Genomic DNA, 16966 nt, shown 5'->3' with positions numbered 1-16966 from the left:
CACACACACTCTTCTTCACTGATCAAACCCTTTTAGGCAGCCACACTCTCTGTGTCTGTCACACTTCCTCTCCTGCAAAAGAAACTCCCACTATAACAGCAAATTCACACATTCTTAGTGGTACACCACACATGTTCACACAGATGTACACACCACACACTCCCACACTCCCACACACACACACACACACACACACACACACACACACACACACACACACACACACACACACACACACACACACACACACACACACACACACACACAGGCCGGCAAAGCAGCAATAAAACCAACCCAAGCGTTTCTGTTGTGGATCCTAATCCACTTTTCCACTTAGCTAGCTAGTACATCTCTTCCATACTTTCTCCCCCACCCCCCCACCCCCTTCATTCCCTCCACATCTCCATCCCTCTCTTTCTACTCAAGAAAACAATACAAGTGGGCTGATCTGCGTAAATGCTGATGCAGGTGAAAAGTTTGCTGTTTGGAGGCTCAGTGCGTGGTGCTTTTAAGAGCCTCTTTCAGAGGAAGCCAAAAAACAGCAGCAATAAACCCTAAACCACAAACCGGAAGAGAAGGCCTTAGCGTCAATCTGCTTGCACTTCAGATCGATTGGACTTCCCCTTTTGGCATTATCAGACATATAGCACAGTTATACTGATGGTCAAAAGGTCCGAAAAATTGTGACTTTTTCAGGTCCAGGGGATTTAGCTAATAGAGTTTGCCATGTGCCATGTTTCTTAGAAGTACAGTTGGAGCTACTGTAGATGCAGACTTATCACCGTGGGTTGGTGAACTTCTGCTGCACTTTACTACAACCCTAACAGAAAAATACTTAGGTAACTAAAAATAGAAAAATAAATTTAATGTCTAAAGTGGAAATATTTCTTTTTTTCTTTTTTTTTACACTGCTAACTGTGGTGAAAATCACCGTCTCCAGATTTCACTGCCTAAACGATAGTAAGGTGGACGTATAGCAGCGCTTTAAAGTTTAAAGTATGCCGTGGGAACATTGTAACAGCAAAGGACAGCTAGTACATCTAAAGAAATGCAAGTTCTTTGTTGCTAGCCAGTTTTATACTAGCTAGCACAGCTGGGATATTTTGGATAAAAACCTACAAAAGACAACCAACTATACTTTTTCAATGGCCTCCATAACTGCAGGTATTCTGACATTTGCAGTCAGGTATACACATTGAATTCTATGCCCACATCGGACAGATCCAATGTATTTTTGATATGAAATGCAGTCCAGTACAACTTCCAGGTAGAGAGTGTAGGATTTAGAAAGAAAACAAACTTCTGGCACAAGTCAGCAGACTGATGTAGTCAGTGTGTACGAGGCGACACTCATAGACAGTCAATGAGCTACTAACCCCAACTTTAATGTTGAGGATAACTTGACGGCAGTGAGGGAGTCAGCAAGTTGGAGATCGACTGTACTTGCGCCACATCTGCTCTACTTGTTTACACAGAAAAACAGACAATATACTGTTGTAGTGAATAAACAAACATGTTTGGTATATCTTTGGAAAAGTGCTGAAAGTGGGTGTAGGCAAAGTATTTTCTTCTCCCTTGACAACTACTGGTGAAAAAGTGGTAAAAGATGACAGAAATAACTCCTAAGTGTGAATAAGAACAAACTAAAATAAATTAATATGTCCCCATGTTAGCAGAATACTGGCTAATACCCAAAAACATAGTTTCTATAACTTCCATTTTGAGTCTTTATGAAAGTTGTACCTGGTTCAGCTGTTCCAGATCATGAAAGCCATCCAGGACCCTGCGGTACTTCCTCTCCCTGTACTTCCTGCGGATGAACGTGGCGCGCTGCTCCGCCGAAGCCCCGCTGTAGAGTTCCTCCTCCAAGGGAAGATTAGCAGCCCAGAAACTGTTAGCATTCCTGTTCCCCACCTCCAAGAAGAGCTGAGGGGTTAAGGAATATGGAGAGGGGACAAATACAGGCAAGAATCATTTGTAGATCTATTAGTAGGGTTTGAAATTAAGATCTGCCAAGCCCTAAGTAGGTTAATGTTGTCTTGGCAACAACACTTGAAATTGATTTGTTTTTAAGGTTATCTAAGCCATTTGAAGGTAAGCAAAAAACAGTAGCTAATTTTAAGGCACCGACTACCACAAATCCAGTTGAATAGTTTTTGAAAATATCGTAAGAGGTCAAATATGAGTCATGGTAAACCATTTTTTTTACACTGCATTGGATTATACTGTGCAAAAACGTTCATATCCAGTGAGAACTCATGTTGTTCTCACTGATAAGGAAAACAGTATGTACCTCCACTAGCTCATTGCTCCAGATCCTGCTGTCCAACTTCAAGCTGCGCACTTTGGAAATACTTGGGCCAAGGGAGCGGTGCTGCCCTGGTACACAGATACACAAAAACACATACACTCAGAAATGTATACAACTTTTAGGTTTATGAAACCTTTCTCAATTGGATTTATTCATACAGTAAATGCATGGCTTTTAGTTTCTGGAAAGTTCACATGAAAAAAACTTCAATTAACATGTACATATATGCACAGAAATCTCTGCAGTGTGTGCACAAACACACACCACATGTCAGTGATGGAATAAACAATAAACAGGCAGTTACAAGACGGAGAAACAGAGCATGACTGGAAGCTCATTCTCTCCCTCACAACAGACATATTTAGTCCCCTCAGCACTCATAATTAGAAATGAAAGCACAGAACGAGGGCCATTAATTGCTAATGAATCATGAGTAATTCATTGTTTTTGTGGGTCGGCCTGTTTATTTGGGTGAACGAGAGGCTTCTAGGGTTGCTTATGGCCAAAGACAGAGCATACATGCATAATACATTAGGCAGAAATGCGCTGTATGTGTGATGTGAATTATTGTCCTGTGTGTAAAGGCGGATCATTTTAAATTTAGAATTGGCATGATCTCATTACTGTCTTCTATGCTCAAGTAGAGCAGCTGTGAATGAAAATGTGGGGTCATAAGCTGTAAACAGGCCGTCTTGACACAGATCGTGAGAGCACGGACATCAGACATCAGAAAGATATTAAAAAGAGAAACTAACAAGGACATCATTTTTGATATGATTATGATTTACTCTAACTACTGTAGGAATACTGGTGTTTCATTATGTCAATACTGAGCAGAACAAAACATTAAATTAACTGACTAATCTAGTTGCTCTCACATTGGATTTTGAATATAATATGCCAAGCCATATCCCACTGTAGTCAGGCTTGATATGATGAAATACATTAAGGACAAACCCAGCTTTCCTGACACAACAGTTCCAAACCCATATTCTTTTCTACATGCAGCATTATACTGATATACTACTACCACTATTGTTTTCTATTTTATTATTATTATTAGAATCAGCATCAATAGCTATAACTTTGGTTTTCTAATCATGTGATTTCAAATGTTGTTACAAATCCAAACTAATATTTTTAAGGCAGTCTGTTAAACTATTTAAACTGTTGGGATAATTTGGCGCTAGCAATATGTACAGTTGTGTGTCATCTGCATCGCTATTTTTGTTTACAACTCACCAACAACAATAATATAATGCTCCTGTCCATGCTGGTCTGTTCTCAGCGATAGTGTTTCAGCTGAACCCTGCGACTATAAAAAAAAGACATTTCCTTTTCCCCCTAACTTATTATTCAAATATATTGTGGGAACAGTTAAAAATATTCTGCCCTATGCATATTTATTTATTTATTACTCTGTGTCACCTCCTACTGTGCAATATGTTATTTCTATTCATCCGCACCTTACTCATCTGTATATCTGTGTATTTCTTATAATACTTTTTGTATTTTTTTTTTCCCTATGTCTATTTAATGTGTATTTGTGTTATTCTGATGTGTATGAATTTTTCTTTTGAGCTGCTGTCCCAGTGTGGGATTAATAAAGTCTATCTCTAATAAAGTGTCTAATGTGGATGCATTAGTGTGTTCAGACTTCAGTTTAAATCTGTTTTGTCTCAAAAGTCCAGCTTGAAAAATAACTGTGACAGAGAGTGAAACTCTGGGCGCCTGCTGCATTTCTACAGCCACACTCCATCCGCTGAGCCTTACAGGACCATTCACACTTGTGTAAGGGTAATGAAGCTGGAAAAAGTGTGGATGCACACATTTCTCCAAGTACATGGTGAGATCTTCACATATAAATAGCCCTGTTGTAAATGTCTTCATCTATGTGATGAAACCAACACAACACACAAAAGGGCATTCCCATCACAGCAGCTTTGGCAAAACAAAAACTGCCCAGCACACTAAGGATTTCACCGCCAATTAAAAACTTTCCCAGTGACAGTTCTTGGAGCACTTTTCCAACCCCCTGTACTTGTGTGCCATTTTCCCCTCACTCAACAACGAGTCAGGACCAGAAGGAAGCAAAGCAAAGAGCACTGAATTTGTGCGTTACCATGGCAACTGTTGCCAGCCGATGAGTCTACAAGTTCCTAGTTAACAGCAGCTTGTTGCAATTACATGTGTGGAGAGGGGGCTCCCAGTCTTTGAAGTCATTTCCGCTGGTTGGTCGGGTTGCATAGTGGGAGAAAGGGCAAAGAGAGGGAACAAAAAAATCTATATAGATAGAGGGACAGCTTCAGTTGTTGCTGAGGAATAAGGGTTTGACTAGTTTAAGGTTCTGGACAAGTATGTCTTGGGTTAACCATTGCAGAGAAACACCAACAGGAGGGGAAAAGAGACAATTAGATTAAATAAGTATCAGTAAAGCTGAACTGTTTAATATTTTTACATTAACAATGGATAAAATGACTATGTGTAACGTAAAAGGGCACACATAAGCAATATGTGATTTAACGTCATTACTGGCACGACAGCGATGCGGCTAGGACCGTAGGTCGGTAAGCACCACTGAAATTGCCAATATTATGACATTAAAGTGTCATAATTGTATTTAGAGGTTGTAACATAATAGGTTTACATGGTTTAATTTTCAAAAAACACTATATTTTTGTTGTAGTGCACATTGCTGCAGCTCCTCTTTTCACCCTGTGTGTTGAGCTCTCTGTTTTAGCAACAGAGTGAGGCATCTCACTTCTGTTCCATCTTTGTTGGGAGTCGCACATGTGCAGTAGCTAGGTAAGGACTACTAGCCAGTCAGAAGCAGAGTATGAGGGCGTGCCACGCTAGCAGCTAGGCGAGCATTATAACGTGTGTTACAAAGTGACAAGCGTTCGTGTCGGAAGTAAAGGCTGGACTACAATCGAGCTGTTTGGAGCTGTTTGTTAACAGTGTTTTCTGTTGGAGATGGTAAGTCCCTTTGGGGTGAACTTTGGGCTTTTTCACTTTGTTAACCTATAACATGCACAAAAAAGATATAGGACACAATAAAGGAAAGGGAAAAAGCCAAAAAGCATAATATGAGCACTATAAATCAAATCCTTGAGTGTAATATTGCGATAATACAACAACGGTTACCAACAAAAAATAGGTTATAATCAAACTGTATTCATATTGTGGGGCAATTCGCTCTCAAAATAAAAAAGCAACAAAGACAATTTCGAGTCTTTTCCTGTTTAGTCAGCCAGCCAACTTAAGCTAACTTTAGCTTTGTAGAGAACGCGGGAATAATTACCGCCAATATATACTCTAAACTGCTTTGCTAGCTCAATCCTGTCATAACTATTTAGCTCTCTAGCAGGCACAGCTGATCCAAACTTTTCCAGTGAAAGTTAACTTCAGAGCGTAGTAACAAATACGTTGTTTGATCCAATGAATCACTTTATAAATATTAGTCAGAGAGATTTTGTGTGTTCCACTGTGGTTCCTGATTTACATGAATACAAATGTTCCAAAAGGTTTTTAAATTTAAATCTGTAAGGTTGACGTAGAAATGCAGATTAATACTCAAATGGCTCTGGGTGTGCTGTCATGCTGATTTGAGCAGGTTCTAAATGTCTAGTTGACCAATCAGATTGCCTGGTCGGATCTACTTGTTGTTTAACTGTAGAGACAAACCAACAGAATTATCAGTTGAGAGAGCGTTTTAGTGTCTTACAGCTTTCATTGTTCATTACGCAGCTTTAATGTTTTAGTTCAGTGCTACTGAACTGATGCAGCTTTTATCAGCCTTGTTTTCATTTGCAGCAGGCAGCTGTTTTCGGTGAAAAAAAGCTCTGGTGAACCCAATGCCCAGCACCGAACATCAGACAGACAAAGTCAGCAGCTAGATGGTGAACATTGTGGAGCATAACAGATATTTCCCTCAGGCTTTGGTGGAGACCAAAAGAGAGCTAAAGGGAGAGTGAATATTGGATTTAGATTGATGGTTTGACCAGAAATGCTACTCAAATTTAATGCGAACAAGAGGTGTAGCTGATTATTCACAGTCATGGTTCCTTGTGCAAGAAGACACTGTAGTTTCAGCATCCTCTTGTGATAAAGACAACTCAGAGTATGCTTCCAGGGATTAAAACTTTCTATGTGCATTCTCACTTTTGAATATAAACGGACGAATAATGGGAAAAAACACAAATGAGCAGCTGATTAGGAATTTGTTTGTCATTTAAAGTAATTTGAAAAACACATGGTTATACTGACGTGTCTGTGCTGCAACATTTTCACGTTTTTGCATATGTTCACAAATGACAATGATTATGTTTTTTTTATAAAAAAGAAAATAATGGACAGTCCCTCAAGTCTATGCATACAGAGACAACATATATTACAGCATATGAAACTGCTCCACATCACAGAGTGAAGCTACAGACTAAATTAATTCTTTCTTGGCATAAAAAGGAGAAAAGCCAATCTGGGATCATTTTAACCATTAGCCTTCTCATTACTTCTTTCCTCTTTCTCTTGTTCAGCATTTCTCTTTATTGTCCATGACATAGGAGCGCTAATTAAAAGCATGAGCAGTCATTGGTATTCCAAATGGACCACCACCTAATTTAAAGAGAGCACAGTGTGAGGACAGCTTCCTTGTTGCAGATATTCACTCGCTCGTGTGTCGACAAAATGTAATATTAAACACCCCTGCAAATGAAATCATTTAAGGGCGTTTGAAAATGGATGTTGGATATCTGATGCGTACCAATTACAAGGGCTTTGCAGAGGTGAGGAGAAGAATCGCATTAAAACTTATGACTCTGGGAGAAATCCCAGGCCTAGAGAAAATCTGGAGGGGGAAGGAGTGTATAGGAGCGTATATATCCCTCTACATCAGGCATTGCTGCTGCTTCTCTCTAATCATGTTTAGCGGGTCAAGAAGCAGTTTGGGATCCCTCAAGTTCTCGCCTGTGACTTAATCTTTGTTGTCATTTCATCTGAGCCATCCAGCATTGCCAAATAGATTAGGGAGCCCAGAGGCCAGACGCCAACTCCCATAAGTGGCTTATCACCTGAGAACTTTTTTTTTTTTCAGCCTCTGGGTCAAATCACACACTCACACAGACTCAAACACCAGACCACTCATAATAATTAGTAGAAAAAGAGTAGGTTTATCCTTTTTTCCTTTAGCAGGTTTTTAAGTTGTGTTTATACAACTGTTCAAATGCACCATTGTGTCAATTTTTGTTTCTCTCTATACATTGTTCACTATGACTTCAGAAAGGGAGAGTAAATAATATAAATTAATATGAGCAAGAGAATGGTGTGTGTGTTGTCTTTATAACTGGTTCCTAACAAGTGATCCCCCATCACAGGTTGCATACGTATGTCATTTCATTTTAAAAGAGGAAGAATTCTAACTCTGCAAATAACAAGCAATAAGATTTGACACAAGTTGATAAAATACACACGTGTTAATTTCGTCAGACGAGATGAGACTAAATATGTTCGTCAACGACCTTTTTTTCCATGACGAAGACGAGACGATGACGAGAGTGCGCCAATGTCCAAAAACGCTGACTAAGACTAAATTAACATGCATTATTGTTGAAGAAAAAAGACGAGACTAAAATGTTTTGCATAAAATAAAAACTAAGATAAAATCTCTCTTCATTTTCGTCTACAATCGTCTCTACTTTTTCATCATGAGATAAAATATTCAGCTGTTACTGAGACCCGGTGCTACGGCACCGACAGGTGCCCTAACGACCGTTATCTACCGGACCGAATAGCCTGCGCTTCTCTCTGATGCTCCTAGGCGTTAGAAACATCGCTGCACGGGGCGCTAGTTAACACTACACTTGGCAGCAGGTACCGTTAGCCTACCGTTAGCTAGCAGTTGGATTTAACACAGTTAAAATGCTGACATCTAAACGTGTAAAGGTTTGTCTCCATTTCCAACACGAGATGTACGACAGTCTGCAGCTGCCGTTGTCTGAAAAACAACATGTTGCGTTCACTTGAAATACGCCTCGCCAGTTTCGTGCTGCATTTATTTTATTGTAAAATATCCTTTCCCCATGCAGTGGTTGTTTTTGTCGTTTACTGGTGAAATAAGGAAGAGGCTCAATATTTATATAACTTTTTAGCATTTATTTATTTTTATAACTATTTGACTGAAATGGTTATCAGAAATAATTTATTTAAAAAAAGACTAAAATGTTTTGACTAAAACTTGACTAAAATGGTGAGACTTTTAGTCGACTAAAACTTGACTAAGATACCTTGAGTTCTCTTTTGACTAAAACTAGACTAAAATGACGAGACTTTTAGTCGACTAAAACTTGACTAACAAAAATGTTTGGCACAAGACTAAGACTAAATTAAAAATAGGTGACAAAATTAACACTAATACACACAATTGTATAACTGAATCCTAACAAAAGTACCAGTCTCTATTTTTCATATTACTAGTTCCAAATTACATTTTTCTTTCCCAGGAAACATCCTAAAAATAATAAAGTGTATAAAGAAGTGTTTCCTGTCTTGTTTAGATATGTCTTGGGACAACTAGGGGGTCTTTAAAAACTACCATATAAAAGGTGTTTTGACATGCTGCTCGCTTCCATTCAGACAATGCTGAGTGCTGGCGGGTGGTTACATGTTTGGGGGTTGTTTATCAGAGTTCACTGAAGGTACAGTATGTTGTTTATCGGTGTGTATGCCTGTATCCAGCATGTGTGTGTCTGCATCAGAGAATATATGGAAGCCCCTTACCTGCACACTTCTTACAGACGACCACACCCAGATTGACTGACGCCCACTCCGGCTGTGGGGCGCGACAGTCGGCGCAGCTCCTGTTGGCCTCGTTGAACCAGATCTTCTCTGCCACTTCATAGTCGGAGAGTGTCTCAGCAATCGATTCTTGGACCGCTTCAATCCACTCCTCCTTCTCCCGCTCTGACTCTGCCGTGAAGCTGCAACAATTGATTTTTTGCCCCCCCCCCCAACCCAACACATGGCTCACAGTTATTGATTTGATTTGAGAGAGCAATTAAACAGCATAGTATCGCTTGGCAGGGTTACGGGGGTGTGCAGTATTTGGAGTAGTTTTGGGGGGTTGCTGAGTAAGTATGCCTATGTGTGATTGCAATAGATTTGATGAAATTGATAGGGGAGTGGAAAGAGGGGGGGCGACGGGGCAGGTAAATCAATCTGTCTCACCTTGCACCACTAAAATCTATAAAGTGCTAATGCAGGATATTTTTTCAGGATATTATGGCTATATGGGACTCAGGAAAGTAAAGAAATGGTGATGGAAAAGACTATAAACCACAATTACAGCTTCAATATACATTTATAAAATCATGTTTAACACTCTTGTTCCATCAGGACTTACATCAAGACCTCTGCCAATCTGAAAATGAAGGGCGGGAAAAGTAAAGCACTCAGATAAGCTTGGTAAAATATGTGATGCTGCTTTTCTATTGACATGGGTGCAGTGACAGACTCAAAAGGTTTCATTGCCACATTAAGGTAATTTGCCAGTTGTAACAAATCAGATTATGAAGTAGACACTGTAAGAATAATTAGCTAGCAAATACGGTATTGTTAAAAATAACTGTACTTCACTTTCATATCAGCAATTAAACTATATGGCCAAAATGATATGGCCGTTCTTGTCCAATTAATCTTAATGTTGTCCATCGTAACCGAAGTACAAAAGAGTATTTACAAGAACATAAGAAACCAGGTTACTCAGAGAGCACGTTAACATGCACTGTAGTTACTCTAAATCCATGCAGCAGGTAAATAAAATCACATTTCTCCCCTACCTTGACCTTATTTTGGAAGAATGACTAACTTTCTTTAACGGTTGTGGTGATACAATAAGCTGTTTCCTGATATGCAGTGAGATAAAGGCTCTGTCTGGAATCTTACTGCATGACGTGTTGGAAACCATACTTAGTTAGTAGTTTAGTTTTAGTTGAAATCAGATGGCATAATTCTAAATACGAGGATGCATCATTATGTTTAATGATCTTTTCTTCTTCCAGCTGCTGACACAGCAATACTTCCCGTCTTCGGTCTTTGTCATGTGTTCATGTACAATAAAAAAGCCAATGAGAAACCTGGTGACGCGTATACAGTATAACCAAGAAATGGACTTTCTCCGGGAGAAATCTAGCTGGGGAAACAAGGTTTCTCGAATCTCCTATACCAAATTACAGAAACAACATTTTGCAAAGAGTCGACTGTAACCGAGTTAATTAAGCACATGTAAACACACTGAATAATATTTTTGACATCAGCAATGATCTTAACCCCATCCAACACCTTTGGGATAACTGGAACGTCAAATGGGGGCCAAATCCCTGCAGCCTTCCCAGAAGAGTGGAGGCAGTCCAGTGTCAACATATGTTTGGCCACACACTATGTTTCGGAAGAGCAGGTTTAAACTATGCCTCATCTACTAATTAAATTGATGCAACCAGGGAGGTCAAATCAGCCACATTTTATTTTTGATATTAAATAAACATGCACACCACGCACACATACAGTAAATGTCCAAACTGTCATAGCTCCAAATTGGGTGTCTTTCAGGGCACTCATTCACCTGTCTCTCAATCAATCGATGCACACGCGCACGAGCACACACACACACACACACACACACACACACACACACACACACACACACACACACACACACACACACACACACACACACAACAGGGGATTTCCATTACTGTCTGACAAGCTACCTTGCAGTGTCTATTTTGGAGAATTCGCTGAATTTACTGAGTAACTTAAAATTAGATAGGTGTATAATAAATGTATGAAACAAGCAATCTGTGCGCATGTGTAAGCTTAAGTGAGAGATAAGATAACAATACAGACAGCAAGATCGACAGAGATATAAAACTGAGAGGAAAGCAAGAGAGAGAGAGTCTTAGCCTGACTGAAAGAAGCACTTAGAAAGAGGGACCATTGGTCTCCATGGCAACCTGGCGCCCGTTGTAAAGTAAGACAGAGGAGGGGAGGCGACGGGGAGGGGAAGCTTTTGCCCGAAGCTGAGGATGTGCACCGGGCCCGCCTCGCCCAAGTAACCCAGCAGAGATCGATAGGTTGATTGGGTTCAGCCGTTCTGTGCCCACCCGTCTCTGTCCAGGGCCCGTCTAAAGACATGACTGCTCACATCGTCTGCTCAACCACAACACGCCCTCCAAAACCACAGAGGAGCAAAGGGAGAGCGCCAGAGTATGTGGAGGTTCCCAAGCGGCAGAGATTAAGCTATGATGTGAAGGAGGGTCTCATGTGAGGCTTTTACAGGTGGTGAAGAGGAAAATATAAAATAAAGAATTCTAAAAGGTTATTTGAGAGGTGGAGAAGAAGTACAATTACTGTACTACTTTGTACAATAATGAAATGGTTGCCTTTTCTACTACAACTTTCAAGCAATCTCATATATTGTTATGTCAATCACCCTCACAGCCACAGCATCCAGGCATCCATCATCTCCTTCCCTGGCTCACTACAATCCCAGGATAGAGCTCTCATGTTATTCCACGCTGCAACTGTGTAGGTATCTGGAAAGTTATAAAATCTGAAAGTAAGCATATAGCGCAATGAGAGCTCCACAGATATGAAGAATATATAGCAAGTCCAGAGCGACTCCAAGACTCATTATTGATTGTTTAAAGGAAGAGTTTGACATTTTGGTAAATACGCTTTCTTGCCAAGAATTAGCTTAGCATAAAGACTAGAAGCAAGAGGAAACAGCTAGCCTAGCATGTCCAAGGGTAAGAAAATCCGGCAATTATTTCCTGGCAAAGTACAGTGACTTCCTGGAACCTTGTCATCACCGTGACATTGCCAGGCAACCAGCAGAGACTCCAGGACGTCACTGCTCCCAGTCATTAGAGCTTTAGTAGCTTTCCTATTTAACCGACAGACTTGAGAGTGGTATCGTTCTTCTCATCTTTTGTATTAAAAAGGCATGTCTAACATGACCTTCGTGGTCTGGAGTGGAGAATATTGCTCTTTACAGTCAGCTTCAGGGTTCCCCATTCACCCAAGGACCTAGCATCAGTCCCTACTCATGAAAATGTATTTTTATAAAAAGTAAAATGACAAATTCAATTTGGAAATCCCATTTTGGTGTGGGGTACCTTGACGTTTTTTTTTGTTATAATTCTCCGTTAAAGTGAGCATTAAATCTTAAATGTAAAAGTTTACTTCCACTGGTGCCCTTCATCCTTTTTGCCGTTTAAAGCACTTATGCTCTGCTACTCTACACACTACATGTAAGTGAGGAAATCTAATGATTCTTCATGAATGATGAATAGGCATACAGTACGGGTCCTTTTGCATGCATGCAAATGTACATAATAGTTAGAGAGTCAAATATAAAGTGGTTTATATAATTAGATAGACGTTTTTGTTCAAAATGAAACTTGAAATATTAAGAGACGTTAAAGGTCCCATGACATGGTGCTCTTTGGATGCTTTTATATAGACCTTAGTGTTCCCCTAATACTGTATCTGAAGTCTCTTTCCTGAAATTCAGCCTTGGTGCAGAATTACAGCCACTAGAGCCAGTCCCACAATGAGCTTTCCTTAGGATGTGCCTTTTCTGTATAGCTATCAAGGAGGAGGAGGGTGGGGGTGTGGCCTTGACCAACTGCCACTTTGCTCGTTTGAAAGCCATGGTAACTCTCTCTCATGGATGGGCCAAATTGTGTGGGCGGGCAAAGCAGAGAAAGGGGAGGTAATCTTGCTCCTTATGACCTCATAAGGAGCAAGATTCCAGATCGGTCCATCTGAGCTTTCATTTTCTCAAAGGCAGAGCAGGATACCCAGGGCTCGGTTTACACCTATCGCCATTTCTAGCCACTGGGGGACCATAGGCAGGCTGGGGGAACGCATATTAATGCTAAAAAAACGTATAAAGTGAAATTTTCATGCCATGGGACCTTTAAACTGACACTGAAAAAAGAGTGAATATCAAATATCAACTAACAACATAACTTTTCTTATGGTCAGCCACCACCACAAATAGAGTCTAATTCTGTGGGAAACACTGCTCTATAATAACACTGTTTATTGTTCGGCCGTTTAGTTCTATTCAGTTCTTTTAATATCCAATGCTGTCCAAATTGCTCCAAAATCCAAACCCCAAGTTCACTGGGTACCTAGGAAACCAAGTAGGTAATAGATTGGATGAACAGTTCATGAGATATTTCAAAGACAGCGCACGGACACACACAATGTGGCTAAATCAATCAAACATTTGACTTTAAATTGGATTGGCTTCACGAGCAGGAGCGACCACCAGTCATCTTTCAGTGTACTGTACATACGGGCATATGAGTAGTGTTTTCTGCAGCTACTTTAATACAATGGAGTTGAAGGAAAGCAGTGATATTGTGCTGCTCAAAGCTTTGAAGAAACTTTAATTTGAGAAACTCAACAACAACACGTACTTCTCAAAACAATGGATAATCCAAAGACCTCAATGTCGAGAGCTTTCATAAGGAAACGCTTTCTGTCCAAGGTAAAAAAATAATTGTGAAACTGTCCACAGTTTTCAATATACACCAGACAAACGCATAAGAAACCAGACAAACATGGATTTTCTCCAATATGCCCTTGAGCTAGGCATTTATCTGCAGCTTTACTTTAGTAGAGGTGCTTTTTCATCAAGCACAAAGGTTTTCCTTTCCTTTAAAGTTGAGTGTCTTTGCTTGTGCACTCCTCGCTGCCTCATTGTCATTCTCTCTTCTCATAACAGTCTGCTATTGCATCTACCACAGCGGGCTGAACGCTCTGTCCATTTAACGGCCGCAAAACAATGGAAAAGCCAAAGTGAGTCTCCACAGCTTAAAGTGATTAGATAAGTTTCTCACTAATCCCCACCTTGAGCAGGTAGGAGAACGCTCCCAGGGCTACCAATCGATTTGACACACGCGCACACACACACACACACACACACACACACACACACACACACACACTTTCAGCAATCACCTCATCAAAACAATTCAGGAGACCTAAGCTCATTTTAATTCCACCTCTTTTTTGTTTCACACAAAATGGCAATCACGTCCAGAGTATTAACGAAGCTGCCAAACGATGGGACCATTAAGGAAGCTAACACAAACAGATCGATTGGACATACAACAGACACGTAGAGGAATGAGGGGGGAAAGAAATCTTTACACAAGGCAACTGGCAAAAAAGAAAGTGGTAAAAAAAAGAAGAAAAAATAGTGAACAAGCGCACACAAACAAACAAGCTATGCTTTGTCCAGGCAGCTGTGACGGTTGTATTCTAAATGGGCCATTACAGCACAAACAAGCAGTGCGCTCATTGATTGTAGGCCCTCAGGGACTAGAGTAACCTGAAAGGTTGTGTGCCCTACAGAGGCAGAGATACCTGCATGAAGCTCCAAGGGGAGATTTCATAAAAAAGAAATCTGGATCAAAAATTTGTGATTTTTGTACAGGACCCTGTTCTTATGTAGCAGGTTTACTGCAATGACCAATAAGTCTGTGAGGCGTGCGGTGGTTCACAAGACAGTTTGTGAAAGAGATTTGACATGACAGAGTGCTATGAAATGCAGTCAATACAAACTTAGGAGAATACTTTCTTTGTCTCATTAGAGTCTTAAATTGGGGACATGCCTGCTCATTACTTTCACAACTTACATCTTAAAGGAAAACATACAGGGCAGAAGTGTATAACATGGTTTTAAATGATTGACATTGAAAGTGAATCCCACTGAATAATTCAAAATAACTAAGTGTATTAGTAACTTTTTGTGGCATTTTTTTTACTTTCATTTTATTAGACAGTGCAGATAGAGGGGGAAATGGGGGAGAGAGAGAGGGGACGACATGCAGCAAAGGGCCGCAGGTTGGATCCGAACCCGAGCTAGAGGTCAACCCATGTATTATTAACTTTTATTTTTGTTTGTGACATTAAGCTCACATTCACACCTGTAGTTCAGTTAGCTGGCCTGGTGTTTTCTTGCTTACTTTGTTTAGTCCTGTTGAATTGGACTAAGGTTGGTTTTTCCCCCTGCTACAATTGGTTCGGGCAGACCTGAACGCAGCAATCGTATTCTGGTATGGACCAAAACAACCGCACTGAGACCTGTGTTTGTTTTCTCGCTCAGGCCCAGGCACTAATCAGTTACCTTGAACTCTTCTCTGTGTAAGAAGAAACTGAACTGAGGTGGGAAAAAAGGAACATGATGAAACAAACTATAGGTTTAATTGAAAGGCCCTTAAAAGAAATTGCAAACAGAGCTATTATGCCACAAATAGTTAAAAACAAGTAGAAACAGCTTGGTCCGGCTGTTTGGTCAGCACCAAAACAGCACGCTCAACAGACTGCTTTCACACCAGACTAAACCGAACCAAGCAGGTTAGGTGTGAAGTAACCCTTAAGATACTGACTCAAAGCCGGCTCGAGTGTAGTTTATTATTATAGTGTGAAAACAAAAACGGACCAACCACAGGGTTTTATGATAGCATAAAGAGATCATAAAACACAATTAAAATTGATCTGTTGATTGTTGATTGTGAATTGATGACAAACATTTCCCTAATCAATCAGAAGTTGTTTTTAAAGCATTGAAAACATTCTGGTTTGAATGAATTCTCTAACTCTCCAGGGAATAAGACAAAGCCATGGTTTTGACTTGGCCAACATTAAGATTTTTGATAGGAATGTAAATATTCTTTCAACTCCTATCGCATTATAAGACTCTTAATGCCTTACATGTATAAGAGTAGATTAACCAAAATGCTTGCCCTCACCATTAAGATGTGAATATGGATGCTTTATAAGATATGATTATTAAAATTAAAATACAGTGCAGCAAGAGGCTACTTTAGCGCCATGGCCAACCTGCAGAAAGCGCACGCTTTGATACTTCATCTTATGTCGTATTTACCAAACCTGCAGTTCAACGGGTAATCATCGCCTTTCTCCGCCCACTATACCGTATATTGCGCTGTAGCAAAGCGTTAAGTACTTGTGCTAAACAGCTGAGTGCAGTTAGTTGATATTCCCACTGCTGATGCTATGACTGTTTGAAATGATCCTGATGCCAATATTTGTAACGTAACGAGGAGTTTAACAACTGCTGGAATGGAATGCGAACGCTGAGTCGGAGATTCAATGTCATCTCTGATTTCTTCAGTAACTGTAATATTGCATGGCTGCTTAATCTCTAACGCTTAATGATTTTGTGCTCACTCAACTAAAAAAAGTGTGATCCTTGTGGCATAAAAACGCACATGTTGTAAACAAATACGCCTGAAGTGGGCGCAAAAGCGTTAGTACATCTGGCCCCCAGTGTATGTGAAGGGCATTTCCTAAACTATACAGTATGGTTCAAATGAAATGATGGGAGATTTGTTTAAGGAATTCATTTGAATGAAGTCTTGTCATCCTGCTGCTGCCTCCAGTAAGAGGTGTACTACAGTCTGAGGGGTCTGCGTTCAAGGAGAGATTCCTTCACTTAACATTCATGTTTTCGATGATGAAAAAAGCAATATAAAGTATGTTTGGGTAAAATCAAGCAGAAAGGGTGCACTTTTCTCATTCACACACGCATAAAAAGACACATTTTAGCCTGAATAGCTC

At 40.1% G+C, this 16966-nt stretch overlaps 1 protein-coding gene across 1 annotated transcript in view; it reads right to left on the bottom strand.

Annotated features, from left to right (window-relative positions):
* zmp:0000000660 (arf-GAP with Rho-GAP domain, ANK repeat and PH domain-containing protein 2) overlaps nt 1-16966 on the bottom strand; it is a 132556-nt gene that overhangs the window by 72293 nt on the left and 43297 nt on the right. The window contains exons 11-13 of the mRNA XM_039821848.1: nt 9086-9285; nt 2294-2379; nt 1744-1926 (exon numbers count right to left, since the gene is read on the bottom strand). Of these exons, the coding sequence (XP_039677782.1) occupies nt 1744-1926; nt 2294-2379; nt 9086-9285 (469 nt within the window). The remainder of the gene's footprint in view (nt 1-1743; nt 1927-2293; nt 2380-9085; nt 9286-16966) is intronic.

This window comes from Perca fluviatilis, chromosome 14 (assembly GCF_010015445.1).
Source record: "Perca fluviatilis chromosome 14, GENO_Pfluv_1.0, whole genome shotgun sequence".
Classification (NCBI taxonomy): Eukaryota; Metazoa; Chordata; class Actinopteri; order Perciformes; family Percidae; genus Perca; species Perca fluviatilis.
This window is presented reverse-complemented; position numbering and strand designations above follow the sequence as displayed.